Source organism: Vollenhovia emeryi, unplaced genomic scaffold, assembly GCF_000949405.1.
Source record: "Vollenhovia emeryi isolate VEMERY1.0 unplaced genomic scaffold, V.emery_V1.0 DF939138.1, whole genome shotgun sequence".
Classification (NCBI taxonomy): Eukaryota; Metazoa; Arthropoda; class Insecta; order Hymenoptera; family Formicidae; genus Vollenhovia; species Vollenhovia emeryi.
Window position 1 is genome coordinate 2,541,830 of NW_011967228.1, and position 21,574 is coordinate 2,563,403.

The window sequence follows — 21,574 nt, forward strand, 5'->3', positions numbered from 1 at the left end:
GAGACAGAGAAGATTTAAGAAGACTTTCTTTCTCTGTCTCACCATCGTGACAAGCAAAAATCACGCCTGTGTGTAGTACTGCGCAGGCACGATTCTTTTTTTTACGATGGTGTAAGCCAGAGAAAGAAAATCTTAAACCTTCTCCCTCTCTCTCTTTTCACAAGCTTTAGCTTATTCAATGAGACGCTCAGTCTACAGGGTGTCGGATTCGATTTGGACGACTCCAAAGATTATAGTAGATTGGGTCAAGCTGAGAAGAAAAGTTATATACCATTTTACAAAATTCGTAATTATTATCGCGTAATTAAGAAAAACGTCTGAGCCAATAAGTGCACGGAGGAGCTGAAGGCCGGACTCGGCAGACATGCAAAATGGTGTATTATTCTCCTACCACCAGAAAAACTTTTTCGGCGCGGTGTCATATGTCGCGCCGTTCGCCCGCTCACCGCTCCCCGCTCGCCCCCGTCTCTCATCGATCGATACGTGACTCCACCTCTCGCTATCGGATCTTGAGAGATGTCAACAAATACACCATTTTGCATGTCTGCCGAGTCCGGCCTTCCGCCCCCCCGTGCACTTATTGGCTCAGACGTTTTTCTTAATTACGCGATAATAATTACGGATTTTGTAAAATGGTATATAACTTTTCTTCTCAGTTTGACCCAATCTACTGTAATCTTTGGAGTCGTCCAAATCGAATCCGACACCCTGTATATTTACTATGTCTATGGCTGTGAAGTTATTAAATTGGCGTCGACAGTCTTTTAGAAACGGAGATTTTTACAGTTGTGATGTTTTAAGTGAATATTTTTTGGTTTGCATCCTCTACAATTCTGCATTCTATGACAAATTAATTGATTTTCCGAAATGGAACTTCTCAATATTGTGGTAAAAGTGATAAATGAGACCAATACGATTTTATCCCAGAAAATGATCTTATATAATAATTTTATATAACAATCTTATATAATAAAAATGTTATGACATTAATTATTTGCAATTTGTTGATATAAGATTCGCCATTGGAGATAAAATGTTTGATGCATTTCGAAAACGCAGAGCAGATCATTTATTCTTACTTTTAAAAAGTTTTAATAAATCCGCGATTTCGAAATTGCGTAAACTTTTAACCGTGATCAAACTTTGTCAATAAGCTGCAAGATATTCCGTATCATTCGAAAGCATCAGCGTATAAATAACATAAATACACACAAAAACAAAATGCAATAATCTTTTCATTATTTCTTCACTTAAAACACATGCGTAAACTGCGACGTTCTAGGTATTCTACGTGCTAATTGTGTCCGATTATGTTTGGTGATAAGATTTAGTTGTTCGATATACATAGCGTACACTTTGTCGTCGTACAAGAAGAAACGTAACAAATGGGTCACTTTTTATTTGTACAAAGGACTTGAAAAGTCAATCGTCGAAAAGTCAGATGTGTTTAATTTGCCCTAATGTCTGATCATCTCTGCGTTTTGGTTTACGTTGTTACACGGTTTTACACGCGTTGTACGTTTCAGCGTGAAACATTCTGTAGCTATAATATGTCAGCTAGATTAGCTGGATAGAGACTTCAGTGCGATTTTCGCGTGAAATGGTAGTAATCGTCTCATTGCAACCGCATCGTCTCTTTCCTTGGCTGTACCCGTTTAGTCGCTTTTCCCTTTTCCGTTTGATATCTTGTGGCTGCTCACTTTCTCCGCGACGCCGTTCGCTTTAGTCGAGTTCTGAATCGACGGTGCTGCGCCGTCGTTTTCCTTCTTGGAAGTATACGCATTATTGTAAAAGTCCGAGAACAGGAAATAGAAGAACATCGCATTCGGCAGCACCAAAATGACTGACCATTTCGGATAATCGCAGTCGTAGAACAACAATAGGCAATTGTGTAGAAAGGCTAAACAGAATTGGCCCTGTCGAATAAAGATATAAATAATCAGTCGCTTGCGAATTAAATTATTAACACTTGGTTGTCACATTGAGTCAAAATGACCCAGACTATGACTCTGGGGAACGTAAGATATCTTTTAAATATATTAAAAAGTGATACCATTGGCATCATTCAGTGGTAATTTGTATTTTTACTTTTCGTCACTTTTTCAAAAGTTTTTTTAAAGAATTTGTTTAACATTTTGCTACTTCAAAAATTAATTTTCTATATATAATTTTCAAAATCGAAAATAAATTTTATATAATGAAAATATATTTTTCAGTATTTTCAGTTTATTCCATAATTTTTCAAGTAAATATGATTAAACAGTAGCTTATTGAAAATTTGCTTCGATCAAATTTACCCAGTGCGGCAGAACTTGTTCGAAGAAAGATGTGACAACCGAGTGCTAAGTGATCGGTGAAAATTGTGAAAGCAAATTGACAGACTCATCGATTAAATGTTGACTTCGTACCATTTGTAGGGTGGTAATATATCTCTTCCACCAGAGATACCGTTTATGCTGATGGTGAGGTAGCAATGCTGCCAGGAGATAATAAGTGTACATGATGATATGTACAAAGCTATTTATAATTCCTGCAAAGTAAATACATGTCGAATCAACATATATGTATGACTTTGATCCGATTGAAACGACGGATATGTTCAAATAATACTATTAAAAAAAAGCAATGAGTTGCATTACATTGCTATTTATTTTGACGTACCTACAAGGATACCGTGACCACCGGGATAATACTTTGTAGCGCCCCACGATATCATCGGCATCACGGTATGATGGTACATATGAAGAAAGGTAATTTGCTTTTCCTTCTTGCGCAATACGAAGAACACCGTGTCGAGGAGCTCTGTGAGTTTCGCCAGAAAATAAATGTAAACCCCTCTTGCGACCTATAACAAAGATCGCGCAAGCAAATAAAGATGTAATTAGCAGCTACATTTACCACCTCTTTTTTTATCGCGTTTGAAAATTTTTATTACGATACTCGCACTGTCTCGAATAAATTAGAATATTTTACATATAAACCGGGAAGATAATGAGGCGGGTAGCATATTACTGTATGCGCGATTTTCAAGTTACGAGTAAAACACACGTCAAGAGTAAATTGTTAGCTAACTGGCAACTTAGTGAAAATTTAGAGGGATATTTAATATGTAATATTTACTCTTAGAGGATACGGAGCGTACGAAAAATCCACCGATTCGCATGTGAAGCTGTAATTATTAAAAAAAATAGCTTCCATGCCTTCCTTAAACAGCCACGTGCTAAGAAGAACCTGTAAAAAGTTATAAACGACTAGAGTGTTTTTTAATTGGTACGGCTTTCGATGTTGCATGTTTCTCGGGCCCCATGACAGTACGAAATAGAGGTAGCCGATCAAGAGACTAAGACCGGGTACAGGCGACGATATGAGAAACCAATCTCTAGTTCGAGGATCTGAAAAAAAAATTATATATAATAAAACAAAGTGAAGTCATGACGTTGGATATTTTGATTTGTATTTTGTGTTCGGTTTTATCAATACATTTTTTCTATTTCATTATTTCGGTACTTGTCTCCTGTTTTAACCAAATTGAAAAGAATTAACGTAAATCCACACAATATGGATCATGAATGAATTCTAATAACTAAATAAATTTAAAAACTAAATCGTTGTTTTACGCAAAAACAAAGATGGTGTAGAGCTTAGTATTTTAATCAAGCTTTTCAAATCTATTTTTGTTATTATTAAATAATTATAATATACATTTACAATCAAAAGATATACTGTTTATTGTCTCTTAATTTAAAATAATAAACTTCAATATAACATCAATTCTTTTGTAATTCTAAGTTACATATATATCTCTAATTTATAATTTGGCTACACTGATACAGGGGATTAAGTAAAAGTAAACAAAATTACATCATCGACGAAAGTTACAAAGATAAAAGGATAAAGTAAGGGAAATTATTAATACTTTATGAATAAAATAAAAGGTATACATATATAATTGTAAAAGTATTTAAACCAGAATAGTTATATATCGTTCTGTACCATTCTGATAATTGAATAATAAAAATTCGCGTGTAACATAAACTTACCAGATAAGTCGTGGAATAGAAATTGCCAGTATCGCACTACGGAGTTGTTGTAGATGTTAGCCATTCTGTCGATCGTTGGCGGCGCGGTAATGTTCATTGGGAAGTCTGGATGTTTAACTGGAAACATTATTTTACAATTTTAGTATTTTGTGGATATTAAATTCTTTAGCTGACATGAGATAAATTGATTTAAAAATATCTCTAAACAGCGAGGACTTAAGAGTGCTACGGAGTGATTAATGCGTTAACAATCAAGTTTCATGTGTGACTTCACACACAGTTGACGCTTATTAAAAAATTCGAACGTTTCGGCCCACAAATCAAGCCATTTTCATTTCTATTCGGCAGTGAAAGCTTGGCTGGTCGAAAAGCCATATTATAATATGCAATCAAATCATACATATATGACCCTGTAGCACTCGCCCCTATTGTTAAAGAAGTTTTTAATTTTGATAGTCTTTATATTATATTAGATTTTATTATATTCTTTTTGTAAACTCATTTAATTATAATCTTATTTATTCAAAAGTTTGTATATAAAAATGTTAATAACATTAATATAAATTATATATGTCTACACTCGTTGATTTTAGAGATAAATGCAATAAATATGAGTCGACGTATGCTGGCGGCGCGAGAAAAGTTTAACGTCGTACGTACAAATTACGCTAGGTTTTATTCTAAACCGCATATCTGTGGCGCTTTTATTAACAAATGAAACATCGAATCCGTCATAAAAAGGAATTCTTGCTTTTATATCGTCGTTAAACCCGCGTGGCCCTGGGTTAATTGGGTTAACGTGGCATTTCCTTGCGCAAGATGCACGATTTGCCGATTGCTGAAATCTGCATCCTTTCGATAAAACAGCGTATGAACCGGTTCGCACTTGTGTCTAGAATAATTTGATGTGGTCAGAACGGCGGAAAAAAGCATCAAAACAACCCATTCATTTTCGCTGCCTCTAATGACAGATCGCATTGCTAACTTACTCAATGGCAATGTTATACTGTCAGAAAAATATGTGTAATCACGTATGTTTAACATAATAGACATCGGTTTTTTTATGATATTAGGAGCGACAACAAATTTATTTGATTGTGCATCGACCGGCCACTTCGCGTGCGTCGAACAACCTCGTTCTTTCATAAACGCGCTGTTCCTTTCGGATTTTTTAGCGAGACACTGCAAAATATTTTTAAACTAGACAATTCGTCCAGTGATGTCTATAATTAGATTGACGTTGAACTCGCCGGTTTCATCGGTCGTGCGGCGTTTTATATTTACGTATTAGATTTATATTGGCTGGCGGCGCGCTCGTTCTCCGCCCTTGCTTATTCTTCACTATTCCTCCCAAGCGCCAGCTAACGCTAGATACAACCGCTAAATACATTCCATAAAAATATCCGATTAAACGATTCATCTAGAAATGACTGTAATTAGATTGAAGGTGAACTCACCGGTCTCGTCGATTGCGCGTCATTTCGCGAAGACAAAAAGACCAGACGTTTACATACTTATTTGACATTAAAATGTTATACGTAGTAGTCTACTGGAGCTACTAATAAAAATTTCCATGAGTACAGATAGATTGAATATTTTTCAAGTGTATTATTTTCTATCGCGGGAAAAACATGTTGTGCAAAGAATCGGTCTATGGACGGGCCAAGTAGCGTACGCGCTATTGCAACGAGGCGCATTTAATTAATTCCCGAAAATGGTTTTTCTAAACACAACTTTTTATCATACTTGATTGAATTTGTAAAGTAATAACCTTTTGTTTGGCGCGAAAAAAATTTCAAAGTTTTGAAAACTTTCTTTAAATAGTGAGGGTATTAAAAAAAATTTTTAATTAAAAAATGTTTTTGCCAATGTTTTATACTAGTACTCGTAAAACCGTTCAACTTTGATTCGACCAATTTTTTTTCTATCTCTTATAGTGTCGGAGATATCCACATCGAAAGAGAAAAGGCGATTTTTTTCAAAGGGGTGTTTCACCCCCCTAAAAGTATGGGCACGTAGAAAAAAATACGCGTCACTTATTTTTAGCTGGATAATAACATATTCAAAGCTCATCCAAATCGAGGGGGGACACTTGGAAACGTTTCCTTGTAAGTTGCATTATCGTTTTGCTCATACAATCACTACAAATCTATGACAGCTCGTTACCAAAACTGCAAACGACATGTAATTCTGTATCATTAAAAATGATACACTATGATATTTCTACATATCGTCATTACGGTGCAACAGTTTAATAATGTTTCTCACGATTAAATCGGATTTCCGTCAGTGACACACTTTCGTACTCGCGACCCGACGTGCGTTTGGCTCCTTCTGATTATTAGTACTGTTAGTACCATTATCCGTCTCGAATAACAGAGAACCGCGACCACTGCATACACGTACGACTTTCCACGCGGCGGAACCAAGTGGAAGCACTGCCGGCGCGAGCGGCTGATGACTGATTGCACGCTAGACTTTTCACTGGAGAGTGAGAGCGGTGGCCGAAGAAAAAAAAAGAAAGGACTTGCGTGATTACCGTAGCAGTTCGACAACGACTAACTAGCAATATCTTGATTAAGTACGATTAAGTAGAATTCCACTATAGAAACACGATCTCCCCTATTAAAGGAGACTATCCTTCAGATATCTGTACTGCAACGAGTTTTCAAACGGTGGAGACATCGAATCAAATGTTCTTTCCTTCAGTTTCCCGCCACGACTTTTTTTACTATCTAATCGCGACTTACGAAAATTGCAGAGTCGTGAAATTTTGTCTTATTTCTGTTTCGTAAAACCGAACATTATGTCAATTGTATAACGACTCCCGGGAGCTCGGTCGTTATTACATAACGTTTTTCACTTTAGAACATAGATAATTAGTTTCAATGCTATTCATCTCACTTAAATGTCTCAATAATTTAGTTCTTACAAGTATAAACTCCTTTATAATCGTCACATTTATCGGATTTAATTTCATACTCTCCTTTTCTCTTTTATATAATCTGTTAGTTTATGGTATTGATTACAAATTGTGAATAATTGTCATAAACACTCGCTCTTAAGATCGCTCTGAGCAGACGATATTTAACATGAAAAATGATACAAATAATTATCTATGTAAAACTAAAACTATAAAAAATGTCGTTTCGGTTTTACTAAACTTGTGTTACAGTTCTTCTACAAATATTGCATTATAAATGTATGCGTAACGTACTAACTGAATTTTAGAAACGTACAATTCCACTCTTATCATACTAGAACAACACCTGCGCGCGTAATTAAAGCCAACGGCACACGATACTATTTTTCCTACTGGATTACTTACGAGATCCAATCATTCCAACTAAATATTGATATTGAATATATAATAAATATGAATTTTTTATACAAAAACGTGAAATTCCCCATAAAAACTTTGCGTACGTATATTTTTATAGCTAGTTTTGTTGATTACCACAAAAAATGGCTATTCCTGCTGGAATAGCTAATTCTGTACAATTGCATTTTTTTAAATACTGAAGTCTGTCAGCGAAGTCTCGAAGGTAATGATTGACTAGCAATTAGGTGCGCTTCGTGGTACATGATAATAACTAGGAAAGTACGCGATTGTTTCCCATTATATAGATTTGCTCGTGTTGAAATATATAAATTTACTTTCAAGGTTGAACAGTGCACGAAGAGGCGACAATTCGCATTTATAAATTCGTGAACTGCATTTTAGTGTGTACGTGATGCGGAAGCAAGCACGTACGCAAGCTATTTCCCGAAATAACTTAAGTCAACGGCACACGATACCATTTTTCCTACTGGATTACTTACGTGAGCCAATCAGGATTTATCTTTAAGTCGCCTGACCTGAAACTCTGCATCCTTATTGGTTCTTGTAAACAATCCAGTGAGAAAAATTGTATCGCGTGCCGTTTAATTTATTACGTGCGAAATACGGTTTCTTTATGTTGTTCTTAAAAATAGGAGAGTGATTGAATATAATTGAAAGTGATTCTTGAAATCGAGAATAAGTTATATCCGGCATTGAAAAATACGTTGAATACGCCGTTAACAATACATCGATGCTACTAACGTTCTGTGAAACAATAAGTATTATGTAGGTTTAAACTTTGCCCTACGGACTTCCATCTCTCTCGCGCTATCTTTCCCGTCCCCCTCGCCCTACCTGTCTATCTATCTCCGCTATCTATCTTCTCCGTCCTATACAACTAACAATCATTTTCGCATACGCGGAAAGCGTACGTGCCATTTTGCAATGTACATTTTAAATATCCCTCTATTATCAGTATCTCGCATTGCACTCCGTTGACGCATGAATTATCGACTCTCGTCAGGTTTTACATAATAAACCGCTAACGTTGTCCCTCCGCCGATACCCTTTATCTTCCACGATAGACGACCTACTCCGCTGAAACCAACAATTGCTTCAGGACCATGCAAATGACCGCTAATAAATTCACCTTACGAAACACGCCGTCGCGGCGATTTGTCCTTTTAACGGCAATTGCGACGTACCATCCACTCGTTTAGAGTATTCGTGTCCGTATTGGTACACGCGTCTAGTCACACATGCTCCCAACATCGCGTTGCGTGCATCACACGCACGTTCCTATCGCCCATCAAGGGTTCGTAATGGCCCGACCGCAGTTTCACCTACTATTGCGACACGTATTTCCTTCGCGCTTTGCTTTTCCCGCGTATTGGCAGCCGTTCCAATTTTTTTCACACCGTCTCATTTGTTTGCTGCATACTTTGTGACAAAACAATATAAATGCATACATTGCTCATCTTCTTCTCGCTGTGTTCTTTACAGTCGCGATTCATTCATTCTTAGATGATTTGCATAATTTGACCGTTATACGTGATTATGCCTTAGCATTCCATTTCTTACTATGTCAATGATGACAGGTATAAAGTTGAAACATTATATATTATGTTATCATCGCTTATTGATCTTTGTACAAATTATATTTATTCCGTATGGACTAATGAATGACTCAAAGACATTAATTATCTCGCAAAACTTTTATACCAATTTTCTATTCTACCAAATATAAATATAAATAAAAATAAAACTGTATAATTCTCTTTCAGAATTTTATAATATTGGTAAAACAGATTTAAAACTGCACGATTGCAAATGATTTTCCTTGCTTCTATTGTTCTTTCTTAAATGATACTTTCCCTGTTGATTCTGATTCGATCTTTGTAAACGTGCATGTTCAACAATAAAATTCGACTTCTATCGTAATATACATTTGTATTAATTGTGTAAAAAATATTAATGTACGGGAATTAAGTATACGAGCTGCAAATCAATGAGCAATTACGCGTCCACGGTCTTTTACTAGCGGATCGTGTTACTAACATTCATGGTCATTGACAACAGGTTGTCTTACATTGAATACAGATATGAATGTTCCTGCATAGTATAATTTAAAATATGTAAGCTAAATACACAGTATAAACCGATTAACAGTATAACTGAATAACAAATATGATTAATATGTTATACTATTGAGTATTATACTATGATATAAAATTTTCAAAAAAGAATTTTTGGAATCGCCTGAATTTTTGGAATCGCCACTTGTTACTGATCGAGAAGAAAAAGACAAGAGAAGATAAAAAATAAATATAGAAAGTAAACAATTGATTAACATTTTAGATTGATTTTCGGAAAAATTAGAAAATTTCGAGTTACGCTAGAATTCTCCTGGCATAGCATTAAATTAGGCTAAGAATAAAAGTAATGGCTCGTGTGATAAAATCAGGTAACAAATAAATAGCTCAGAGCCCGAACAGGGTGGTAGTGTCCATTAACTAATTTTAATTATAAAATTGTGTATACGTTTCGGTCCTTATTGGGCCATCTTCAGTACAGGAAAGATAAATTATATGAACAGATTCGCAAGTTCGACATCCACAAGAAGTGCGCAGTCACAATTAAACATAAAATTATCGCATAATGTGTTCGTTTCGTGGTCAGTAATGTAGATTAATACGTAAAATTAATACTACTAAAATCTACATTAATGACCACGAAACGAACACATTATGCGATAATTTTATGTTTAATTGTGACTGCGCACTTCTTGTGGATGTCGAACTTGCGAATCTGTTCATATAATTTATCCTTTCTGTACTGAAACTACCACCCTGTTCGGGCTCTGAGCTATTTATTTATGAGCTATTTATTTACCTGATTTTAGTCTAAGAAGTTTTATTTTACCTCAATAAAATAAAATAATTTTATCGTAAAAACATATTAGTTTGCATATTTAATCATTCCTTTAATTTAATTCGTCGAATCATAACATTATTGCAATAATTCAATAATAAAATGTTACGACGCAAAATACTGTTTTTCGTAAAATGATGGAAAGATATTGAAGAGAGATGAAAATTTCAATTTTATTAACTTTAATTTCTAATCGTCCTCCACACAAGCGGAGTTATAATAATACACGTTAGAATTTGCGAATGTGTGTCACTAGGAGCTTTACCGACTCCTCTTCCTGTCCGGTGCGTTTCTATGCCACGTTGATCCGGAGGGCTCAAATACCGGTTCGCCAAGTAAGTCATGCACCTTTCGCTCATAGAACGCGTTTGCTCTGTCTGTCGCGACGTGAGTTTACTGACCAGCGATGTACTCAGAGACGGTCTGTGGAATCCGCTTGCAACAGCAGGAAATCGCGCAATATTCTCCTGTTAATAATCGCGCGATCTCAATCGTAATAATTATTAGGTGGTTGTATTCATATGTATGTCAATAAAATAGTACAATAACAAAGCATAAAAAAACGTGCGACTGTTGCATTTTGCAGTATCATACTACTAGCAGCGCTAAATAATGCTTGAGTGAGTCATAATCGGCGAGTTAACGAGCGCGAAAAAAATGTGCTACCGCTGACTACATATTAATTTCGATACGCAATTATTTCATCTAAATTTCTACTTAAGACATCAAATACTAATTATTAAATTAGTGCGTATAATTATATTAAACCCAGTTTAAGTCTAGCTAGTATTTCTAAATCGTACATTGAATGCTATTAAAAAGTAGACAAATCTCAAGCCTTTTATTATTCAAAAGCTATTATTAACTCAGGATAATCTTCGGATAATCTCAGAATAAAGAACTCTCCCTCCCTTCTTCCCTTTCTCCCTCCCCCTCTCTCTCTCTCCCTCCCCCTCTTTCTCTTCCTCCTCCCTATGTCTCTCCCCTTCCGCTCTCTCTCTCTCTCTCTCTCTCTCTCTCTCTCTCTCTCTCTTCTCTGTTGTTCTCACTCTCTCATATCTAAATTTTATGACCTTTCTGAAGAATTTTCCATATACTTAAGTTCGTTTACTTTACGCAAACTCTTTCGACAGAATCCCATTGTACCGCTCATTTTTAACGTTTTATTAATAGCTCTCTCTCTCTACGTACTAATGTCTTTCGATAGAGGTGCATAAACGCGCGATTTCATCGCCACTTACACAACGGTACTTCGCTGTGGTAATGCGTATATGGTAGTATTGCGTTATCCTGTAATTTCACGGCCGTAAAGTCGGTCATCGTCAATTTTGAAGAATAAGTCTTGCACATTGCAACAATTTATCTCAAAGAGATAAATTAAGACGAAAAAGTAATCAAATGGTTTGTCGTTAATTACAGTTCTCATTGTGTAATACCAATTCTGAAGGTTTACGAGACGTTTAAGCGAAACAACATTTATTCTCACACTATAATTGGCCTTTAATAATAAGAGAAAAATACACTAAAAAAACCGTTTATCGAAAATTATATCGATAAGATCGGCATTGCAATCAAAGAAAAACTCGTTTCAAATAATTACCGTTGTCACACATGCAAAAGTCATCGATATCGACCCTGTTTTCGTGACAGCGCGATTACCAAATTATAGAGTCGCAATCTTTCGACTGCGGAAACAGTGAGTAGAAAGGCATAATAGTTCACACGTTGCAATTTTATGACGAAGGAAAGACGTAACGAATGGCGTGGTCTCAGTACCATGAAAAAAAAGACGATAAATCCGGTAAGAACATTCATCGTAAAAATGAGAGAAATTACGACTCGGCAGAACTTGACAGAGTCAATATAATAAATCATAAAAATAATTAATTATCGATGCAAAAAATAATAAAATCAACGATCTCGGTGTTATATATACTTCAATCAATTTACACGAAAAAAAAACTGAAGTATTCGCATAAACATCAAAGTATTATAAAATAAACTAATTTTTTATTTCTAGAATGTTTGATAGACTTAAAATAAGATTGAGCGATAATGATTTATACTTATCAACTGATACAAGCAATGTCAAATAGCAGTTCCTGGTAAATGGAAAAACGATGGAGAAATTGGTTGCACAACGAAGTCATATTCGCAAAGTTGCAGTTGCGTTTACCGTTTTAGTCTTGTTCAAAATCCTGCTTGCGCATTTTTTCAGTGTGCCAATTATTTGAGATGTTAGATACCACGAAATAGTTTTATAAAAATCAATAAAGTTTCTTTCTAGGAATTTTTTGAAACATTTTCATTACACATATAAGTTACAATTATTAAAAAATAAGTTTTAAAACTAAATTAAAGTTTTATTGGTCAAAATAGTGGAATGTAGGAAAAAACTATTCCGATTCTTTTAACTTTGAGTAATCTCTCTATGAATTAATTAAAATACAATAGGAGTAACCTACGCGTCAAATACTTACATGATGGTCTTTAAATATTGTGAACGCATTAAATGTATGTAGTGCCCAATATTATTGAATATCGACATCACGTTTGCTAATTATTTAAGTAAACATATTCGCTGGTAAAATTCAAATTCCTACATTATTTTAAATTTAATTTGTATTATTCACAATTCTACACAATTAGGTTTCATATAATTTTTAATAAATTTATGTGTCACGTTAATAAAAAGAATTATTTTACGTTTCTCTCGTTGTATTAAATCACGTATTGTTAACGACAATTACGCAATACCGCATGTAGAAAAGGTCTTGTTATTTGCATTAATCACAGTAGCTTTTTAGAACTCCGTCAATCCGGTGATTTAAATTATTCAAATATCATTACGTTTGCCGGCCGCGTGATGAAAGCTTTGCTCGGATATATAATACATGTACATGTTAATTATATATTGATCCTCTTTGATCTGAATATTTTTTTAATTGTTCAAGTATTACGTTTTATTTTACGGAACGGCTATTAGAAATAATTGCACGCATGATCGAAAAAGCTAATCGTTAATTAGAAGTTTCAAGTGTGTAACGAATGCTTCGTTTTGTTATACTAATGCAAATACTCGCGCGCAGCTCTCGCGAACTCACAATATCAACCTTGCGACCGCGTACTTTCAGGATCACTTATGCTGTCTTACCAGTTAAGTCGACCAACGTAACAACATGTCATTGGTTTCCTGCTACGCTTTCTTCCCGTCGGCCATTTCACCGTCAATAAATACATTTGTATATATGTATACATATACATATAATATGTATGTGTTATATATAATATGTTATATATAATTGGTACTAAATTATATATAATGTGCCCTGAAACCACCTGGATATCTTTTTACTCACAGATTCTTTAAAAAATTTCAAGACAAAAATTCTGATACAAAAACAAACACGTCGAGGCTATAATAGTTTTTAAACAATAAGCGATTATATCTCACAAATGATAGGCCTGAGATTTCGCGCGCTCAGGCACGGCAACGTGACAAGTGATATGCTTATCGCATCAATTTCAATAACATCGCCGCTATACGTTTTCCCACTTCTTTACGCGTTGTATTAGTATCCTATCCGAATATCCGGTCATGTGAACTTAAAACATCTTAAATATAATTCGAGTAAAAATTTGCAACATGTTGTAACTTCAAAGTGTTGCACAGCTGTCAAAGTGGTCGATCAATATCATTTGCCATGAAGGTTGTTACTGTGCTAAAAAGGACGATATTTATAGGAACACTTTTATCACTTGTCGTGTCGCCGCACCCTCAGAAAGAATTTCTGTTACCGAGACAAAAAATATTCTTAACGCGTTTATATTTCTCGCAATCTCATTTTGTATAAAAATAAGACAATATTCAAGTAAAATCAATAATTCTTATTCTCTTCTATCGAATTAAAAAAGATTTACTTACTATATTGAGACAAGAATAACTTTATACAGGGTGTCGAATTTGATTTGGACCACTCCAAAGATTATAGTAGACTGGGTCAAACTGAGAAGAAAAGTTATATACCATTTTCCAAAATCCGTAATTATTATCGCGTAATTAAGAAAAACGTCTAAGCCAATAAGTGCACGGAGGAGCTGAAGGCCGGACTCGGCAGACATGCAAAATGGTGTATTATTCTCCTACCACCAGAAAAACTTTTTCGGCGCGATGTCATATGTCGCGCGTTCGCTCGCTGCGCGCTGTTCGCCCGCTCATCGCTCCCCGCTCGCCGACGTCACTCATCGATCGATGCGTGACTCCACCTCTCGCTATCGGATCTTGAGAGATGTCAACAGATACACCATTTTGCATGTTGCCGAGTCCGGCCTTCCGCTCCTCCGTGCACTTATTGGCTCAGACGGTTTTCTTAATTACGCGATAATAATTACGGATTTTGTAAAATGTTATATAACTTTTCTTCTCAGTTTGACCCAATCTACTATAATCTTTGGAGTGGTCCAAATCGAATCCGACACCCTGTATATTCTCGCGTTTAGAATAAATTTTTCCTCCATCTTAGAACGCACGAAGCTGGCACCACGATATTCGGTAAAAGACGATTCTAGATTTTCGAATTTTTCATTTAAGATTAAAGTATTCCTTTCTCTATAATAAATATGATTGGCGCTATATCGATCCTACTTTATGATACATTGAAGTGTAATAGCATTGGATTCGAAATTTTTTCCGTGGGTGCGTAACTGAGTGCGCGAAATCTCAGGCCTACCATTTGTGAAATATAATCGCTTATTATTTAAAAACTATTATAGCCTCGATATTTTTGTATTAGAATTTTTTGTCTTGAAATTTTCTGAAGAATCCATGATGAAAAGGATATCCGGTGGTCTTAGGACACCTTGATATACATGTATATACATGTATATGTGCATATATAGTATACGAAAGTTCACGTGCATTAGAGTAAATGGGTATTCACGACATTCATGCATGCAATCGCGTGCATGCACGCGGTTGAGGAATAGGAGCATCCGTCTGTCTGCATGGCTAGACATCCCGTTATCGAGGATGCCATTGACAGTGAAACGAACTTACGACCTCTTATATACATCATAATTCATATTCGCTTTAGAATTGCATTGTACATGCATACAACGCCAAAGAAAAAAGTCTATATAAATTAACTTAATAGTTGGAAATTTTCATTATTCTGTGAAAAGCAGAAAATAATTTTTCGGAAATCATGGCAATATAACGGATGATATATGACTTGATATATAATAAAGATAAATTAATTGATAGGTTATAACAGTTTTAGTCTTCGAGATTTATTTATGTCTGCAAGCAATTTCGCCGCTATCAGAGAAAAAGAGAGAGAGAGGGAGAGAGTGAGAGAGAAATATTAAACCTATTATTAGAAATGGTAACGCGCGTTTTGCGTCTTTTCTTTCTCTCATTTGTATCAAATTCTAAAGTTTTTTTCAAATTTATGCCACAAACATGATTTATCGTTGCTCATTAATTGATTTCTAAAGCCCACTTTACACGATCTATAATTCGCAACAGAATTCGAGACAGAATTCCATTTTTAAATTTTTATGTATCGTGTAATACAGAAAACATTTGAACAATCAGAATTATAATTTTAAAATAGAATTCTATCTTGAATACTGTCGCGAATTATAGATCGTGTAAAGTGGGTTTAAAAGGCGTACGTGAAACAGGATACATTATGTTCTTCTTATTGGTAAGCATGTAATTATTAATCTGAGCGCGGTGTCTTTTTATTTCTACTGTTTCCGTTCCAATACAGAGAAGGAAATTTAAAAAGTACTTTTTTGAAATCTTTTCTCCACGCGCAATTATAATACATTGATAAAGTACATAAATAAACATAGTGCGTACGTATTCCTGGAATTAATACAGCTTTCTGCATTAATTCATTTCCTATTTTTACTCAAAAACATTGTACTCTTTGATATAAACTATTCATGAAAATAAAAGTAACCAATTACACATATCGGCTTTACGCTCTGCAGTGTGTAATAATTAGTACGCGCGTAAGTGTGAAATGTGAAAACATATCCAATCTGACGAAGCAAAGTAGCTTGCGTAGTGGGGTGGTATGATAGAACGGTAGTAATGGTAGAACAAGCGTAAAAGGCAATTGTTTCTTTAATTCCCTCTCGATGATTCGATACAGAAAATCTTATATTACTAATAAATTGTTGAACATTTTATGAAAGCCAAATAAAACAGTTTTCTCTGCTCTGTGTCTGCAAAAAAAGGATATAAATTATAATTTGATATTCATTTGTACGTGCCACAAGATACGTCGTGCAATCAGTCGATGTAACAATAATTTGTTTATTTAAAAAATCGACTGCTCATTCGCAGACTCTGGATCACTAGTAATGAGACTAAAAGAGAAATAATTCAATAGCATCGCAAAATATGCCTTTACTCGTAACATACTATTACAACTATAATCTGCACATATTACTTCCGTGAATTATGCGTATCTGTTGCCACTAATCGCACTTTCAACCGGCGCGTAATTTATGCAAAAAGAGAAGCACCTGAGCAACATATCCATCGATCGATAAAAGAATTTATTTATCCCCCCAAAAAAATAATGACTGGATGACGATATTGTATAAGTTTGCGATCTTGTATAAGTTTGCTCTTTCTCCCAATCCGTTCTCGGAGAAGAGAGTTTGTAAGAGTAATTTAATATTAGAGTTGCAACGCAGAGGCATTGGCGTAATGTGAGACATTTTGTTTTCTTTAGTACTTTCACTAGCAGCTGCACAAGAAGATATTTGCATTCCATACCACAAAAACCGCTACATTCAAGTAACTATAATGATATTGTTTTAGTCGATTTCTGCAAAGTTGAACCTAAAAAAGGTTGATAGGAAAGATATTAAAAGCATAGTTAGCTGACTTTCCATTCACGCCGAGCACATTATGTTTGCGATAAGCAAGATAATGAAATGCGAAATTGAATAATGATGAGTAAAAGTATTAATTTTTGCTTATCATGCACCCTGTTTTATCTTTTTACTACGCTCAAGGCGCAGTCCTAATAATTGAGTATAATTATGTGTTATACACCTTAAGTTATTATAACGTTAACGATGACTGACGCAGCATAAACAGAGAGGTCAGTGTCACTGATAATATTGAAAGTCGTAACAGTCAATGTACCTATTAAACAAGAATCTAATTCAGTTTCATTCTTTTAATGTACTATAATTGAAAGGTATTGCTTTCCCATTGTGTGTGTGTGTGTGTTTGTGTGTATGGTAAAAGTGTGTATGTGGTAAAAATTAAGAGAGAGAAATTGATCTATGATAACGAATTCCTTTCGTTTTATCACTCTATTTTCATCAGAAAGAAAGTTTAATATAAAAACTATTAAAGTAGCAAGCATTTTTTTATGTTAGTAATAAACGTTCTCTCTGCATATTTTTTTTTATTCCCATATTAACTTGCACGTGCAACTGTAAAACTTTTCGTGAATGTCAATGCCTACATCGTTTCAGATAGTAATCGTAGCATGACACGGTGGAAGTGAAATCACTGTCGGCGTAGCTCGTTAAACCTATATCAAAGAAAATCAAAACCCATTTTCATTTCTCTCGTAATGATGCGCAAGTAGCGGTGCTCGCGAAAATGCAGCGCAGTAAGTCAAGAATCTCTCGTTATATGAAACCCGTCACTTTCATTCAGGAAATATTAACTCAGGAGTAGTGGTTAGCGTCAGTGAATGGTAACAGTAAAAACTAACATGTCGATTTTACGGAATAATATAAGCTATCAGTCCCGTATTAATTATTTAGCAGACAAAGTAATTATTGGAGGATAATTATTCGAGGGAGCGTATTTTCTATAAGAATAATGGATCTGCGAGCCGCCGCGACAGAGCTTACCTTTCGAATTTAACTCGCGAGATCACGTGCGATAATAGGATCCACTAGTTCATCCTAGGATAATTCGCGCAGTCCACTCAAGTAAACTCGCGCGCGATCCCGAGTCTCTTTCTTCTTTCTTCTTTCTTCTTTCTTCTTCCAAGATCGCGCGACGCACAGGAAAATTATACTACGGCACGATACGATTTTCGAATTAGGAATTCTTTCACGATATTACGATACAAACAAGAGCTTCGTTTCTAGTAATTTTTAGAAAGGGATTGAAACGTCACCGATCTCTACACTGACCGGTACTCGAAAGGGAACGATCGCCGATCCTCCTACGAGACAACTTTCGATCTCGTAATGATCGTTCTCACGTGATCCAATGCTCCCAAAGAACTGAACAACCGCGATCGCGATCGTTTGGAGTATGTCCGAAGTGCTTCCCACTTTCGGGATCGAACAAGTGCAAGAAGTGGGGTAGTAAAACATTAGAATTCTGCTGTTGCAATCACGGCGTTGGTGGGGTCTCCCCCGAATGACCAAGGGAACCGCATCGGTCCAGGTTGTTCTCTCCTCTGTCCTCTCTTCTCCGCCGACAGCTTACGTTACGTCATTTAAGAATTAAGAAAGTTGTATAATGCAATTCGCACGATTATCTTCAGTATAGACTCTCCCAGTCCATGCACGCATCCCTAGCAGCGTTTGCATTACACCCTCCTGTAATTAAAATGATGAGTGCATTTCCGTCTATTTTTTTTAATTTTTTCTCTCTTCTGTGTTATTGAAAAACTTATACATTTTTGAACAATTAACCTATAGATCCTGGAACTTAAATTCCAAAAAATCTTTAATATTAAATTATTTACGGAACTTTACTTTATATAATACTTTAATGCATTTTAATAAGATTGTTACTTTACAACTTTACTTAAAAATTTACCAGATATTGCCTTTAAAATAAAAGAATGTAATTTGAAAGAATAATTTATTTAATCATGCGAAAGATTGCTTTTAATCATATATTGAATTCAATTTTTATTAACTTTTATTAATAAACATACTTTGTAATCATTGTTTGCAAACAAACATTTATTTAACATTTTATAACAATTACGCATTATGTTAAAAATAATCCTCTATTTTTTTACGCTTTAGCCAGAAATTTTTCCTTCAAAGTATACGAAAATTCGTAGTGTCTAGAAGAACAATAATAATTTTCTTAAAAGAAAGCTAAATTTTAAAACATTTCTAAGATATAAACGCTGTAAAATTTTTCGTTTCCTGAGCATATCACGTTACGAAGTATCGCTGCATCAGTTCTACGTAATCAAACTTGCGGAAATCGAAATGTAATATTACATAATGTAATAAGATTAAGAATTCTTGTACTACGATATATCAAAGTAAGGAAAGTGAAAAAAGACCATTTCCGGAATATTGTACAACAGCAAATTTGTGGTTTGCATTTCTCTTAATCACAGCTAGCACATCCGAAAGAAAGATATAATTATAGCTTTGAGTGGTTAGTAGAGTGAGTATGTAACTATGTACATACCTAAGCCTGCACATGTAAACACAATCGAGTAATATAATATAAAGCCTGTGCCACACTATGCATTGAGGATCGCGGATCGGATGAGATTGCGAATCGCGGATCACAATCCAACCAATCGGGTACTATCTCGTTTGATTGACTGAAATGCAATCCGCGATCCACAATCTCAATCTGATCCGCGATCCGCACTACGTAGTGTAACACGAGCTTAACAACAATAATAATTTTTCCTTAGCATTAAAAATTGTTGCATAATTTTTTCTTGCAATTATCAGCATCGTATAACTTTTCATATTTTATTTATTTCAATATGCTAAATATTTATTACAAAAGTTTATGTCAATACATAGGAAATGCGTATATTTTTACACCAAAAAATTGAAAATTTACACAAAAGTACAATATTGAAAACAACTTTGAGTCTGATTTATTTAAATCTAATCTAATTCGCTATCTTATAAATTTATACAGTCAAAATTATTATATAAGCATAGAATAATACAAAAAGTTTACCTAGTTCATTATAGAAAGTTCAATCATAGATAGCTTGTTTAAATTTCCGTCACCCAGATGTTTGCAGAAACTTGTGTGTAATGCAAACTTTATAATTAACCAATACAATATAGCCTAAAGTAGAGATAGGATACACATAAGAAATATATCATTGTACATTGATCTTTACAGAAATGTATATGAAACACTTTTTATTAGAGGGTAGTTTTTTGGGTTTGGTACAATTTAATACAATTCAATAATACAATACACCAAATTCAAGTATAATATAATATAATATAATACGCATCAATTTAGTCATTCGAGAGATTTAATTTTTGTAAAATCCACAGAAAGCAATTATGCTTAATAAATTTACAATTCTGGTGGGATAAATGCGCGCTGCGAACGAAATAAAAAAAGTATGTGCGAAGTTTTAGTTACTCAATCTGCAACATTAATAGTTTAACAAGCTTAAGAAAATGATAATTCTTCACATTTTGATGACAAGAAGAAATTTGTTCGAAATTGGCTAGTAAATTTGACCGTTTGAATGTAGAAATAGGATAATATGCATAATAATCAATCGCTAAATTGATATGTATGTTGAGACATATGCAATCTTTCATATTGCATCGCCATCGTGAGTTGCATATATATATATATATTTTTTTTTTCCGAGAACACGAATTCCCGCCGCAAGACCTTCAATGCGATACCGTCACGCCGGAGAAAGGGTAGGAGAAAGAATCAGGCGAGTGTGCTATTAAGGCCAAGAGAGAAATCGCGAGTATATCGCAAAGGATCGCGCGTAAGGAAAAAAAAGGAAAGAAGTTACCGATCGAGTGCACCAGCGTGCAACGGCGGATTCCAAGACCGGGAGAGCCAAGACCGATCGTTCGTTCGCCAAGGTCGTTCGCATGAAGCACCAACGATTATATCATCACTATTAAATGGTCAAGTCGTTTAATCTGAATTATGTTTCTGGAGTGATGGTTACCAAATCAGTCATCAAACAATCTCCATAATAGATTTAACGATATATAACGTAATCTCACGATTTTGCGATAATAAGCCGATACTTACGAGTCAGCATTTTGTACTAACTTTGTAACATCTTTGCGAACTATTACTACGAGTTTTACTTAATTAGGACAGTAATAATTTATATTATAATGCAATCGATTTAAACATAATATTTCAACGTAAGAGAGCTTTCATTTGCAAATTATCTTCGAAATAACATCATCGTCCCAATACATTATGTACAATTTATCGAATATTACATATTATTCCTCATAAACGTTTTTTTTAATTATGTGTCAATTCGTTTAAGTAGCTATTAGAAACAAT

At 34.8% G+C, this 21,574-nt stretch overlaps 1 protein-coding gene across 1 annotated transcript; it reads right to left on the minus strand.

Moving 5' to 3' along the window:
• Window positions 1–675: 675 nt before the first annotated feature.
• On the minus strand, window positions 676–18,259 carry LOC105567412 (elongation of very long chain fatty acids protein AAEL008004). Its single transcript, XM_012022275.1, has 6 exons — window positions 18,190–18,259; window positions 4,041–4,157; window positions 3,121–3,392; window positions 2,662–2,845; window positions 2,409–2,530; window positions 676–1,916 (listed from the first exon to the last, which is right to left on the minus strand). Exons 2-6 carry the CDS (start codon window positions 4,135–4,137, stop codon window positions 1,656–1,658), a joined length of 936 nt encoding a protein of 311 aa, XP_011877665.1. The 5' UTR covers window positions 4,138–4,157; window positions 18,190–18,259; the 3' UTR covers window positions 676–1,655.
• Window positions 18,260–21,574: the final 3,315 nt, after the last annotated feature.

Bases quoted from the DNA above. Each gene is read 5' to 3' on its own strand.
- LOC105567412 (XM_012022275.1), bottom strand. From the start codon at position 4,137: ATGAACATTACCGCGCCGCCAACGATCGACAGAATGGCTAACATCTAC. The intron at 3,393-4,040 runs GTAAGTTTATGT...TTTTTTTTTCAG, and splicing joins TCTATTCCACGACTTATCTG to ATCCTCGAACTAGAGATTGG. The intron at 2,531-2,661 runs GTACGTCAAAAT...TTTACTTTGCAG, and splicing joins TGGTCACGGTATCCTTGTAG to GAATTATAAATAGCTTTGTA.